We start from the raw sequence: 14,015 nt of genomic DNA on the forward strand, positions 1-14,015 counted from the left end.
TTAGCAAATATATTAGCGAAACTGTTCTAGCGGTGATCCATCCTGATCAAACAGACTTCATCGTTGAGATACGGGTTCAAGATAATGTCCGCAGTGAGATACAGATGGTTGAAAAGGCTTAGAAAAAGAAAGTGATTGCAGTATTACTTTCACTAGATGTAAAGAAAAGTCTTTGGCTGGGTGAATTGGCCTTTTCTGCAATTGGTCTTAAAAAATATCGGCCTTGGCCCCAAATTTACCTCTTTGAAATCAGCTAACCATGCCAGTCCAAAGGCCTGAAAAATGCTTAATTGCAAATATCCTACCCACATTGGCTACAAAGTGGTACATTGCAGGGCTGTCCTGTGTTACCCCTTGTGTTTGCTCTTTAGTATTGAATAGCTGACAGGACATATTCGTAATTTGGTGATATACAAGGTAAACATCTTCAACAGAATCACGTAAATCTGCAAATAGCATAATCATGATGTTAGTTAATCATGAATTATAAAATGGATTAATTAGAGAACTACAGAATTTCGAAATGGCAGTGGGATACAAAATAAACACGGAAAAGTCAGAAATGTCGAATTTGCCCTTAACTAGAGAAGCTGGTGCTCCCCTCTGAAACACATATCCACTTGGATGGCTAGAGCCCATGTCAAATAGCTAGGCATTTAGAATTATGCCAACAGTGGAAGAATTATATAGGACAAATTCCCCCCCCACTACTCAAGGAATATAATAATGATCCTCCCTGTTTATCTTGTGGATGAAAATATGTAGGAAAAATGAATATACTTCTGAGAGTATTTTACCTCTCAAGTCTTCCCAGTAATAGTAGAAAGGGTATTCATTGAAATTCATCAAGAGGTGTTACATTTATTTAGAAGGGCTGATAACCTAAAGTTCCTTTTAAATTACTATAAAATCACAAACAGCAGGGTAGCTTGGCCTTATCTGACTTCTATCTAGTTTCATAAGTGAGAGTGGTGATAGAGTGGTCTAAAGTCGAGACAGAAGTAAAGTGGACACACATGTAAAAAGCAGTAATGCTGAGACCACCATAGGATCTTATTTGGGTACCGAAGAGAGCCACACCCATAAATGATCACATAAGCACACCAACAAGAACATCTTTACAAGCCTGGGATGCTCTGGTGATAACACAGAGACGCACTACCTACCAATCAGCTCATAAAAAATATACCTTAACCTTGACTTTACTCCTGCACTGCATCAAGGGGCAGTTGGAAAACGGCTAAAGAGAGATTGCAGGTTCATTTCAGATATGCCTCATAAGGGCACTATCAAATTGTTTAATCATTGTAATCAGGATTTTAGAGTAACTGAAACATAACAGCTACACTATGCACAGCTTAGACATTGGCTAATGCAGGCGAACATAAAGAACGCAACTACACATGATAAAACCGTATTTGGAAAATAATTTACCACACAAACCTCATCTAAAGTCCAAATTTCTAAAAATCAGTGCAGTGCTATTAAATGTCAAGTGGCTACTAAATGTGTGTATCAAAACAATTGGGAGACGGGCATAGAAAATATTTATAACACCCAAAGAATGTGAGATTTTGTGGAGAAATATACGGAAGAGCTCACTCAGTACATAGAACAGGGAAATACTCTGCAAGCCCCCTCCCCCCAGTCCTCCTATCCATACCAAGCCCTTAGTATGTATACAGGGGGCTTAGAGAATGGGAGAAATGGAGGACGTAAGGATAGCGAGGGGCAGAACTCAGAGTAATGTGATTACCAGTAAGTATTGAAGCATTATTCATTGCCCTCCTTTGCTTTCCTTCCTTCCTATTTTGAGACCTAGAAAGCAAAGAAATCAAGAACAACTGTAATGCGGTTCAGCAAGTAAAGTTTAATCGCAAAAACACAAGAATTGTACTGGTAGGCCACTCTCTATTACTACTTCGAGGCTAAGACTGTTGAACCGAAAACATTATCCGTCTCTATGTCCTAGAGCAATCCTTTAGGGATTAATGAAAGTGGACAGCGCAACCCATGTCGCTGTCCTGCAAATCTCTGTTGACCTGCCTTGAATATCACTTGGAGGAGAGAGACCACCTGAATTGTAAGCCCTTGCGATGAGGGATCTGGCCCATCAGCTTAGGGAAACTACATTAGGTTTCCAACCTTTCTGAGCAGGACTGAAATTATTAACAAATAAAGACTCAGACTGTCTAAAGGATGCCACCCTTTCAAGATAAATTAGGAGGGCTCTTCTAACATGCAACCTGTGAAGCTGATCTTCCTCTACCGAAACTGGAGAAGGGGAAAATTGAGAAACAGTTACTTCTTGGTCTTGATGAAAAATCGAATTACCTTTCGAATGGGAAGTGGACGTAAAACAATCTTGTGTGCTAAAAGGATGCCTGTAAGAGAAAGCTAACAGTTTACCCAGTCTTCCAGCTGATGTGTAGAAATTCTTCAGTGTTAAAGTCTTAAGATCAGTTTGACCCAGTGGCTCAGAGGGGCAAATTTTAACGCATCTATAAATAACTGGGGCAGACAGCATGAAGATTAAACAGCTTCCTAAAGAACTTGGGAACCAACACAATTGGATAAAAAGATTATCCCAAGAAGTTCTGTCTGATAGAGGCCCATTGGATTTTAAGAGTGGAGATCCCTAAACACAACACCCTATCCTTCTAAAATGACATACGCTGGAGCAAATCTGCCATGGAAGGAAATCCAACATCTTTTATTGACTTTCAACGAGGAAGATTGCCTAGATTTTTTTAATTTAGGAGCCAAATTGTGAGGAAGACCACTCCTCCTCATCCACCTCATCTCAGTTTCCAGACTGTTAGCTCGAGTCTCAACAAATCTGCTGTTGTAGCACTTGAAAGGCTAATGGAGATGGATTGATGGGAAGTCTCAATTCCTTCTCCGTTTTCAGAAATGTCAGAAGAGGAAACGAACATCAGCAGGCCTATGTTGGTGCAGTCAATGAGTCCGCCATGATGTTCAGAGCCCCTGCAATGTGAATTGCTGAAAGATATGTAATGTCTCACTGCCCAATGAAAAGTCCATCTGAAATCTTAACCAGAGCTGGCAATCATGTTCCTTCCTGCTCCTTGAGATAAGCTTTGGTGGATAAATTGTCTGTTCTTACAAGAACTACTTTGCCTAAGATTTGAGGAGCGAAAGCTTTCTGAGCTATTAGAACAGCTTCTAATTCCCTCCAGTTTGAGTACCTCATGCTCTGTGGAAGTGACCAGTCTCCCTTGGTTTGATAATGACCTAGCCAAGCTCCCCACCAGAAAGACTGGCATTTGTTGTGGTGATCAAGGAGAACTGCGGAGAAAGAAGAATCCCCTTCCGGAGATTTGAAGGAACATGTCACCTTTGTAACTGATGTTGCTCTCTCTGAGACAAAGAGATTCTCTGGTTGAGATTCAGGGAAAGAGGATCCCATAGAGACAGAATGAATCTCACAAATTGCTGAAGATGGATACTTGCCCAAGGGCCTGCAGGAGTGTCATTTCCATTTGCATAATTAAACACATTAATTAACAAAGTTTGATTTAAAACATGAAATAATGTGTGGCTATTAATCATACAAGTTGCTGTAGAAGGTGTGGCAAAAGCAGCATCTGAATTAATATGTATGTAGAACTTAGTTAGCCTAATAATGCCATTTTGAATGTCCATTTTACACATGAAAGGTTGAAAGGTCTGCACATTGTATTTGTTTGCCTTTCTATTATGTTTTTTTTCTTCTCACTAAAGCTGCTGTATTTTTTCCAGATGCTTGTTCATTAGCTAGTGAATAGATATTTGTTATGTATCAGACAACTGATAATGTGGTTCCTCTCAGGAGGAGAAAAAGATGCCAGTATGGAAGGCTTGTGGGAAGAGCTGACAGTACCTAACTGTTTGTCTGGTGTAAAAACGCAAAGACATAGCCAAGCATGAGCCATTGTTTAGACATAAGAAAACAGGGATTAGACATTTTCCAAGAGTTTGGAGAAAACAGATTGGTTCTTGAGTGGAAATAAGCTGAAATGTTGCAATTAGTGATTTTGCTTTCATATAATAGAGTGAGTTATTTCGATGTGTATATCATTATTGTTGGACTCCCCTACTACCTGACTCTTACACTCTTTTGTAGAGAGGTGCTTGCTGACTTCGAACTGTGAAAATTCTTCTCAACTCTGATTTTGCTGATCTCCACAATTTCAGTGCAAAGGATTCATGTCCGAGCATTCTTATTCTCTCATCAGAATTCTTTGTTTTTTCTCATGGTGTCACCTTATTTATTTGCCTAACCAAATGCCTTTTTCCAATTTATCCTTCTTAATTTAGATTATGATTTTTCCTTTATGGATCGCACTTTCTGTATATTCTGTATTCTAATTGTAATTTTGGTTCCTATAATATTTTATATTGTGCTAACATATCATCTACTTCACAATTTAAATTTATAGCAATAATACTTAAGATTCAATTATCTGACTATCATTGACTTTAATCTTACTAAAATTTGTTAATAAAACCCTTTATTCTCACTTCATTTCCCTTTGGCATTTCCTGTGAAACGCTTTGGTCTTCATTGTTTATGGTAATGCATGTCATTGATCGCTCTTAAAACCTTCTCCTTGTAGACAAAGAAAGGGCCATATGAACAGTTGCGGGGTTTGTATAACCCTCATACAAATGTTTGAGATTTAAAAATCCCTCCTCATTAAGAACCAACAAAATGGTGGTATTCTTCTGCACCAGTAGATTGTGCACCCTTGTCTAGTGTTTTACCAGTCTCGCTTGTGGAAGAGTCACTATCTTCTTGTCTTTGTGAAATCGCGCTCCTGTGAAGAGCCTCTTCTGAGATGGTAAGGTCTGTGATTTTGCCCAGTTTATCAGAAACCCATACTTTTGCAATAAATTGAGGATCACCTGGGCTTGAGAGTGGGGAATGTCTTTAGATGGTGCATGTATGACCATATTGTCTAAATATGCATGGCAAAAATGCCTAGATAGTGTGGCAAAGCACTCAGAGGGGGTAGGACCTTTTTGAATAACCTTGGGGTGGATTTGAACCCGAAGGGGAGAACTGCTAACTGAAAGTGACCTTCTATAGCAAAACAAGTCTACTGCAAGGGGATGTGGAGCTAGACATCTTCCAAATCTATTGAGAAAGTCTAACTCTTCTACCATTGGAATTTCTGATTGCAGGGTAACAATTTTGAAATGGATAATTTGAATCTAGGTATTTACCCTCTTCAGATCCAACACCAGGTTATATGCACCTGAGGGGTTTTGAATCGGGAGTAGGATGGAATAGAAGCCCTTTCTGTGTTCTGATGCAGGAACTCTCAAAGTAGCCTTTTTTAAGATGAGACTCTGAATTCTGCAAAGGAGGGTCTTGTGTTTCATCAAGTCCCTGGGAACTGGAGTGGAAAAGGAGGCCTGTCATGGGAGGAGTGTTTAAAATGTCTATTCGTTAACAGTTTTGAATGATCTGTATTATCCATTGATCGCTGACGTCTTGTCCACAAGCATCCACAAGTAAATTAACTCTACCACTGACAGGTTTTATTGATTTTGAGGACCCAGAATATTCGGGATTTCTTTTTAGATGTTACAGGTCTGACATCGTTCTTGAATTGCTTTTTAGGCTGAAACTTCTTGTTGAGATAAGAAGATTTATAATGCCGCCTTGGTGGGGAACAAGAAAAGTGATCTGAAGATTTCTTATGGAAAAAAGATAAAGAAGATTTCCCTTAATAAGGGAGCTGTGTTTTCTATCTTTGAATGCCCTTATCATCACTTTATCCAGTTGTTTCCCCGAAAAGTTTTCTGCCTTCAAAGGGAATTTTTAATAGAGGATTATTCAGCTGGATACGCTTTCGACTTGCGCATTCAAAGGTTATTCCTAGCAGCTACTAGTGCTTCTATAACCACTGAAGATGCTCTCAGGACATCTGAGGAAACGTTGGCAAGAAACCTTTGCTTGGTGTTCCATGAATGAAAGCAGATCAGTGCAGTTCTATCCATTCTGTATAGCTGTTGCTAGCTCACCAAAGCATTTCACCAATAACTGTGCATACTAAGACACATAAGTTGGAGATCTTAAAGAACGATTTTAGTGCTTATAACACCCTTTTCAAGGCACTTTCAATGTTTTATCCATAGAATTTGTGGATAAACACTTCTGAATTGAAGGATGTTCTACCTATTTGAATAGCCAAAATTGTGTCAATCTAAAGAGTAAAAGGTAACATATCCCATCATCAAGAGTATAGAGTGTCTGAAGAAAATGTGGATTTGACATTCGATTGGACTCTTTTCATTCACCAGACGTTAATTCCTTGATTTTGGAATGGAGTAGCATAGAACTCACTGGAGGTTTTGCATATTGTGGAAACATATACATATTATCTTGACCTGGGAAGGGTGGAACCCCCCTGGTTGTGTCTGTTATGGCCCAGAATCATCTCTGGCACTTCTTTGCGTACTTCCACAAAGAAGTAGAGGGCATTTTTGGTTTGATGGACCCGGAAGAAGGGTCATGTGCCGCACTCTGTTTGTCCCACTTTACGGTCTTTCTCTTTCTCTTTTTGAGAGCTAAAATAATCTTTGCATCTTTTCTACACTCATTAAACCACGTTCATCTGCTGAAGGCTGTGACAGTTCAGGAGATCGAATTCTTTTCACTGGTATCTGACCCTCCTCCGAAGAGGAAGAAGAATGAAACTGCTTCTTAGCTCTGGTTTCACCATTGATTGGCACAGAAAAAAGAAATTGACTCATAGAGAAAAAACTGACCATCCTCAAAAAATGCCCAATTGAAAAGTATGTGTTCTCTGACAACACCATTAGTTAGAGTGCTTGTGTAGACCACTAATAACAGAGCCTGACAATGCCCTGTAAAAATATAAATAAGGAAGAAGGTTGAGGCCCAAAATGGCTACCTGCCTGCTCTTACGAGTGCTGTGTGCTGTCTACTGTGCCCGGAGATGCAATCACCACACTCTTCCGGCATCCGATACTCCTTGATCAGGAAGCACAGCCTCAGCCACGTTGGACTGGCTGGAAAACGTCACGATCAGGATAAGAAGACCACCAGAGGATCAGCCCCGCCAAACCTGCCAAGTGGCATCCCTCGTTACAGCCAGAATCCAAGGTGCGGAGCCACCCCGCATACTCCTACCAGCCGGAAACAGAATATCTGATGTGTCCTGAGTTGTTAATTGTACTTGTAAGGCTGCAATACTGCCTTCAACATCTAGAGTCTCTGCAGAGATCAAATACCACTAAAGGTGTTATTTTTCTTGGCAGCACACATATTTGAAAAAATATTAGTTTGATTGTTTGCCTATCATTCAAAATCATATGTGATGCTTTTTGATAGAATTAAATAGGATGTCAACATGGATATAAGCAACAATCTCATTTATGATATCATCCTTGGTTCAATGTGTAATTATTTGAGGTCATGATTTCTGCATTGTGAGTAACCATGGGAGCATGACGAACCTAAGTTGGGGAGTTTCATTACTTTTGTTAAGACTATTCTTATTGTTATATATATAAAACCACTCTTCACCTGAAGTATTTTAAAGGGAATATTTGTTTTTTCATATAATGACATGTTACTGGTTTTATTAGACATACACAAATACCATTCATGATTTCTTTCCATGGAATGATCTCGATTTTCTAATGTTCTACTTTAGCAACTGCTGCATTTTGACAGTTACTCTGTGTATAGAGCCAAAGGGTAAACAGGTTGCTGCCTTAGGCCATGCCATTCACCCCACCCCCTGTAGGGAATTGCGTTTTTCCATTCACAGCAAGCCTTTTGTTGCATGGTGGTGCCTTTGTCTACTCCCTGCTCCCGATCCCTCTGCATCAATGCATGCAGGCTGTGCTCTTAGTTCCACAGATTACAGCCTTCAGCACATTCTGTGGGCGTTTTGTGCTATGTTAAGCTATTACTCTATTTGGAAACCTCTTCAAATAAGCACAAAGGCTGGCATAGGCTTTTATATATGAGATTCTGTTTTTTTTGGTTCATTCAGTAGGCGTTAAGTGGATTTTATTAATTTTCAGTTGACTGATAATATTTTGTCCCCTTCTACTTCAGCCCTCTAACCCTTTATCTGTAAACAGCGACGGCAGCCGCAAATCTGAAGGAGAGGGGTGTGGGGGTACGGAGATGGAGGGAGAAAAATAAATAAATAAAATAAACTTCTCTTACCGCCGTCTCCTGCCATCTCCTGCCGCCTCGCTCCTGTTCCTTCAATGTGCTGTCCCAGCTTTCATTTGGACACCAGCACAGGCTCCCCAGGAATACTGGCACTACTTTCTTGCTAAACCAAGCAAGAAAGCAGCGTTGGGATTGGTCTGAACGACAGCCCCTGCGGCTCAGACACAGCCCTAGGTTCTGTGCAGTTTCTGCAACCCGACTGTTAAACACAGCCGGGCTGGAGAAACCTAAGTGCCCATGTGTGATTGGCCGGCCTGAGACTGCCGGCCAAACACACATGCGCACTTAGGTGCCCTCTACTCCCCCCTCCCCTCTGCCCCAGGCACTTGGCCGGCCCCGGCCAAGTGCCTGGGGCAGAGGGGAGGGACCAGCAGCAGAAAAATAAAATGACTATGGTCGAAGGAGCCACCCTTGCTGGTAAAATCAACGTAAAACATGCCGTCATGTGGTGTAGGGCACAGATGCAGACGTCAGGCTGGAAGGTTGTTTTTATCTCCCTGACAGTATCACTGGCAGCTGCCACGGACTTCACAGGGCCATTGAATACGGAGACATGAGTCAGCTGTCTGCAGAAAGCATTACTTTCAGTATCAAGTTGTGCTTGTGCAATGCAGAGAAGATAATGTGCATCTGATGTCTCTTGCAGATAATCATTCAGAGCCCATGGAAATCGATGCTGATGTTGAAATTCCACCTAACAAAGCAACGGTCCTTCGAGGGCACGAGTCAGAGGTGTTTATTTGTGCCTGGAATCCAGTCAGCGATCTCCTAGCTTCTGGGTAAGACAGTTGTTTGAGGACATTTAATTTTATGATCTCCTGTTTTGATGGAAATGTGTCATTGAGACTTTGAAGAAGAAAAAACATTATAGTTTAGTATGGGGCGTAGATGGATGTTATTCTATATCAACATGGGTGTCTTTAGAAGAGGTGGGATGCAGTATTTTGTTTGAAAGGCAGGGATTTGGTGGAAAATAATTATTGTTTAAATTAATTCTGTAAAAGTAGGACAAACATACTCATTATCTCGAGTCTGTTACTCTAAATCAGTGGTCCAGAGTGCTGAATGAGCAGTGCTCAGCACTATTGTTTTTTGCTTAAGGGCCTAAGAGCTAAAATCGTAGGTGACAATACAGATTTTTAAGTCACCAGTTCCATAGAAATAGAAATAAAAAAGAGCTGCGTGAATCAGTAAAAAAAAAAATATATATATATATATATACATATATTCATTCCAGTGGCAATTGTCACTGTGTAGCTATAGTTAGAACCACGTTTCCATAGGAAAAATATTTATTGGTTTGCTAACAAACACCGTTTGAGTAATCTTCACCGAAGTTTCCAAAACAAAAGTCCATCCAACTCTGCTACTTCTTAGAACCTTTCTGGGTGATCCCTCAAGCGGAGGCCGAGAAAAAGGGTGGGTTCCAAAACATTTTCACCCATTCATTTTTTCCATCGGTAAATTAGGCACAGCTACAGTCAAAACAGCTGAAGGGAATTACACGAAATGTGTCAGAAAGCTAGATTTCGGTCCAGAAAGCATGCTTTTTTATGATTTCCGTTCAATATCTCTCGAGAAATGAAGTGTAACTGACTAGCAGCTGATGTGAAGCTTGGGTGAACATTAAAAAAAACACCGTGACTCAGTCGGCACTTACTGCGTCATAGCCTCTTTTTTATTTTTTTTAAACAAAACGTCAGCCATGCTGCTGTTTCATTGGTTTTGCTAGTGCTTTTTTTTCCTGGCATGATGGGAGTGGGCAAGCAGCAACGCAGGAGGGGGAGGCAAGCAACAAAGCAGGAGGGTCAGAGGTGGCAACCAGGTCACTGCAGCTGGAGGCATAAAACAATGAAAGTTAGACAAAGCACTCTAACACGGCCAACCCTAGCCCTGTTATAGCTTTTCTTTTGGTGTGGCAGGTGGGAGCGGTGCCATTGCCGATGACCAGTCGAGGCAAGGAACATGACAGCAGGTTGAGGGCAACAATGGCCAAGCAACATGATGGACAGGGGGAGGATGACGGGGCAACAACACAACGGACAGTAGGGGGGGGGAATGCAACTCGACGGACAGGATGCGGGGCAAGCAACATGATGAACAGCAGGAGGGGCAAGCAACAAGACGGTGGTGGGAGGGCAGAAGGGGTCAAGCAACATTACTGACACTGCAAACATTTGCACTTTTATAGCGTGCCTCCACAACAAGCAAAGAAAAGCCCTAAAAGCAGCAAGCAGAACACTGCAAAAGGAATCAGAACTTGGGCCTTGCTCCGGGAAGGGCCCAACACAAGAGGAAGTGAGGCTGCATAAGCTGACCAAAGAGAAGCAAGCAATTGAGAGTGACGATGAACCTAACCAATTGTAAAGACTGGATGAGCTCTAAGACCCCTGAAAGTAAACAAAATGTCTTTCACGTGACAGTGCATAACCTGTCACAGAAGAAACGTAAAATAGACTGAACAAATCAAACCAAATTTGTCAGAAGTTAGAACTTTACTAAAAAAAAATCCTACTTTTGCAGCACAAATTCTTTTCTGGATTCACATGCTGTGCATTATTCCACATTCTAGTGGTTGATTCTGGATTCTTCTTGTTAGCCATCTCTTCTTTTTTTCTTTTTGACATCATCTGTGGCAATTTGGTGCTGACTTCTGATGTCAGATGTGTGTTCTGGAAGCCTCATCTACATTAACCATCTGCATTAAACATCTGAGTGGCCTGTGGTCTGTCTGAACCTGGAAATGATCGTCAAACAGTCCCTCTTCATTTAGCTGTGAGAGCACGACCCCTATGGCATGCTCTGAAGTATCTGTCTGAAAAACAAATTATTTGGAGAAATCTGGTGCCTTAAGCACGGTACCGTGCACATGGCTTCTTTAGGGCATCAAAGGCTTTCTGGCACCCTCTGTCCATATCACCAGATGTGGCTGTTTTTTGAAAGTCCGCTATGTTAAGGGGACAACAATGGTGCCATATCTCTTGACAAATCTCCTGTAGTATCTAGTGAGGCTTAGAACGGTTTTCATTGTGTCTTGGGAGGTTTCCAAGCCAGAATGGTGTCAATCTTGGGTTGAATGAGTTGCACCTTGCCACCACCTACTTTGTGTCCCAAGGAGACCACAGATCCCTGCCCTATCTGGCATTTATTGGCATTGATAGTCAGGCCTGCCCTCTTCAGAGCCTGAAGCACTTCCCTCAGGTGGCACTTATTGTCCTCCCAGCTAGAGCTGAAGACCGCAGTGCCATCCTGATAGGTGGCACTGAAGTTCTCCTTTCCAGGTAGGACTTGATTTACCAACCTGTGGAAGGTGGCAGGGGCATACTTTAACCAGAAGGGCATGATCCATTACTGGAAGTGCCTTTCTGGTGTAAAGAATCCAGACCCATCGGTCAAGGCAGTATGCCAGTATCAAGACGTTAGGTTGAATGTACTGAAAAACTTAGCAGCTTCAAGCTGATCTATGAGCTCATCAGATCTCGGAACGGGGTGTGCTTCAGTCCTGGTGACTGCATTGAGCCCACAGTAGTCCACACAGAACGAAGTTCAGGTGTGACACCAGTGGGGCAGCCTTGGGGACCAAAACCACTGAGCTGAACCAAAGGCTGTTTGAGGGCTCAATAACCCGAAGTGCCAACATCCTGGAGACCTCCTCCTTAATGTTAGCCCTCACCTTATCAGACAACCTGTAAATTGTATTGTCCTCACTGTCAATATCATGGGTGCAACATTTAGTGAGCCCTGGAGTAAGGGAGAATAGAGAGACAAACTGCCCTAACAAATGGCAACAGTCTGTGTTGATCTAGGGTCATGAAGGGGAAAGGCTGACAACCTCCACAGACCCATCCTGCTCTTTGGAAAACAGGAGTTTGGGGAGAGGTTCACTCTCCTCTTTCACCCCATCTTCAGTTACCAAGAGCATGGTCACCTCAGACCTCTCGAAGTGGGGCTTGAGGCAGTTCACATTTAGAACCATCAAGGGGTTTATAGGAGTTTTGAGGTCTACCAGATAGTTGACATTGTTCTTGTGCTCCTTAACATCATAGGGCCCAGACCACTGGTCTTACAGAGCATGGGGCACCACAGGCTCCATAACCCACACTTTTTGGCCAGGCTGAAACTCCACATAAGTGGCATTCTGGTCATACCAGCATTTCATATCCTTTTGGCTGGCTTCTAGGTTCTCTTGAATTCCCTGAAATGTGCAGTCTGGTTGCAGAGTGCCAGCATGTAGCTGACCACATACTGGGCAGCGCTTCTGAGACATGGCATGAGGATGGCCCACTTACGCCTCAGTGGTTTGGGAAGACTCATTTTCCTGATTTGGTTGAACCTTTCAACCAACCCGTTGGTTTGGGGGTTTAGGGAGTGGTGAAATTTTAAGTCACCCCACACTTCTTCCACATGGCCTTCATGTAATAGGACATGAAGCTGGTACACTTGTCAGATCCTACCTCCCTAGGGAAACCTACATGGGTAAATATCCCCTTCAGTGCCCTGGCCACCATGGGCGCAGTCACTGTTCTCATAGGGATAGCCTCAGGATACCGGGTGGCATGGTCCACCAAGGCCAGAACAAATCTGTTGCCCATGGCTGTCTTGGGATCTAGAGACCCATCCACTCATAAGGGCTGCCAATGATAGGAAAAGGAGCAGGGGTTGCAGAGGGACCTTGCATTTCCCCTCTGACTTGCCACTCGCCTGGCAGGTAGAACAGGACCTACAGTTTGCAGCAGAGTACTTCTTCATTTGGGGCCAATAGAAGTGGGTGACTAGCCTGTCAAAAGTCTTGTCCTGCACCAAATGACCTACCAGTGACACATCATGAGTCAGACCTAGCAGGAAGGGTCTTTATCACTGGTGGACCACCAAAACACGGGTAGCACAAGGCTCAGGATCCTTAGGCTCACTATACTGGAGACAATCCTCCAAGTAAATTAGGTGCTTGCCAGAGGCTTCACCAGCTGCCTGGGCCTCAGCCTGCTGCTGAAGCCCCACAAGAGAAGGGCACTGTCTCTGTGCCTTGCAGAACTCCTCCCTGGTGGGACCCCCTACCTACTACCAGTTGGACAGCTCAGGCAGGTATCCCAGTTTGGCTATGTCTTCCCCTTTGTAGGTACCAGGGCATCCCCTCAAGGTCAGACTTCTCCCGGATGGTGGGAATCCCAGGAGTGGGTTTCCCCTGCCCATTGCCCTTCCTCTTTTCGGCAGGACTCTGGGCCATAGTTTCAGGCTTCAGGTCCTTCTGACCACCCTCTTGAGCTGCCATGGACCGTGTGTTCAGGTACACGGACTCGGGTATCCCCCATCATCTCCAAGTTTGACCTGAGCTTCACTGTTTTCCAGATGGTGTGCTCCAAGTTGTTATTCAGCAGACAGTCCACAGGCATTGACGGACTCACAGCTACCCTCAAGGAAGCTGAGATACTCCCCCCCCCCCCACTCAAAATGAACTAGAGTCAGTGGCTCTCATGGTTGTCAGCAGCAACAACTTGGTGGAAGGTGTTAGGGACTACTTGCTCTGAAGACACCAGATGACACCTGACAGTGGTTGTGCTGGCTCCTGTGACTCTCAGAGCCTCCACCCTCTGCCTATTGTGGACACCCACTGACTGTACGTTTTAGTACTGTCAGGCATGTGGGTTTTCTGGACCATCTCTCCTTTGCTCAGGGACACTAGGGTTTACTGCACTTCCTTCCCTGCACTATCTAGGGACATCTCCTCTCCAAGCCTATCTCTGACCAGCCCCAGTGATGGCCCACCAGTGGGGGGTGGGTGTGCCTACTTGAG

General features: G+C 43.2%; 1 protein-coding gene across 5 annotated transcripts in view; it reads left to right on the top strand.

Annotated features, from left to right (window-relative positions):
* Nucleotides 1–14,015, top strand: part of LOC138250278 (F-box-like/WD repeat-containing protein TBL1X) — a 690,394-nt gene that overhangs the window by 551,716 nt on the left and 124,663 nt on the right. For all 5 annotated transcript variants that reach the window (XM_069204996.1, XM_069204999.1, XM_069204997.1 and 2 more), the window contains one exon: nt 8,871–9,003. In XM_069204996.1, coding sequence (XP_069061097.1) covers nt 8,871–9,003 — 133 coding nt within the window. The remainder of the gene's footprint in view (nt 1–8,870; nt 9,004–14,015) is intronic.

This window comes from Pleurodeles waltl, chromosome 8 (genome assembly GCF_031143425.1).
Source record: "Pleurodeles waltl isolate 20211129_DDA chromosome 8, aPleWal1.hap1.20221129, whole genome shotgun sequence".
NCBI lineage: Eukaryota > Metazoa > Chordata > Amphibia > Caudata > Salamandridae > Pleurodeles > Pleurodeles waltl.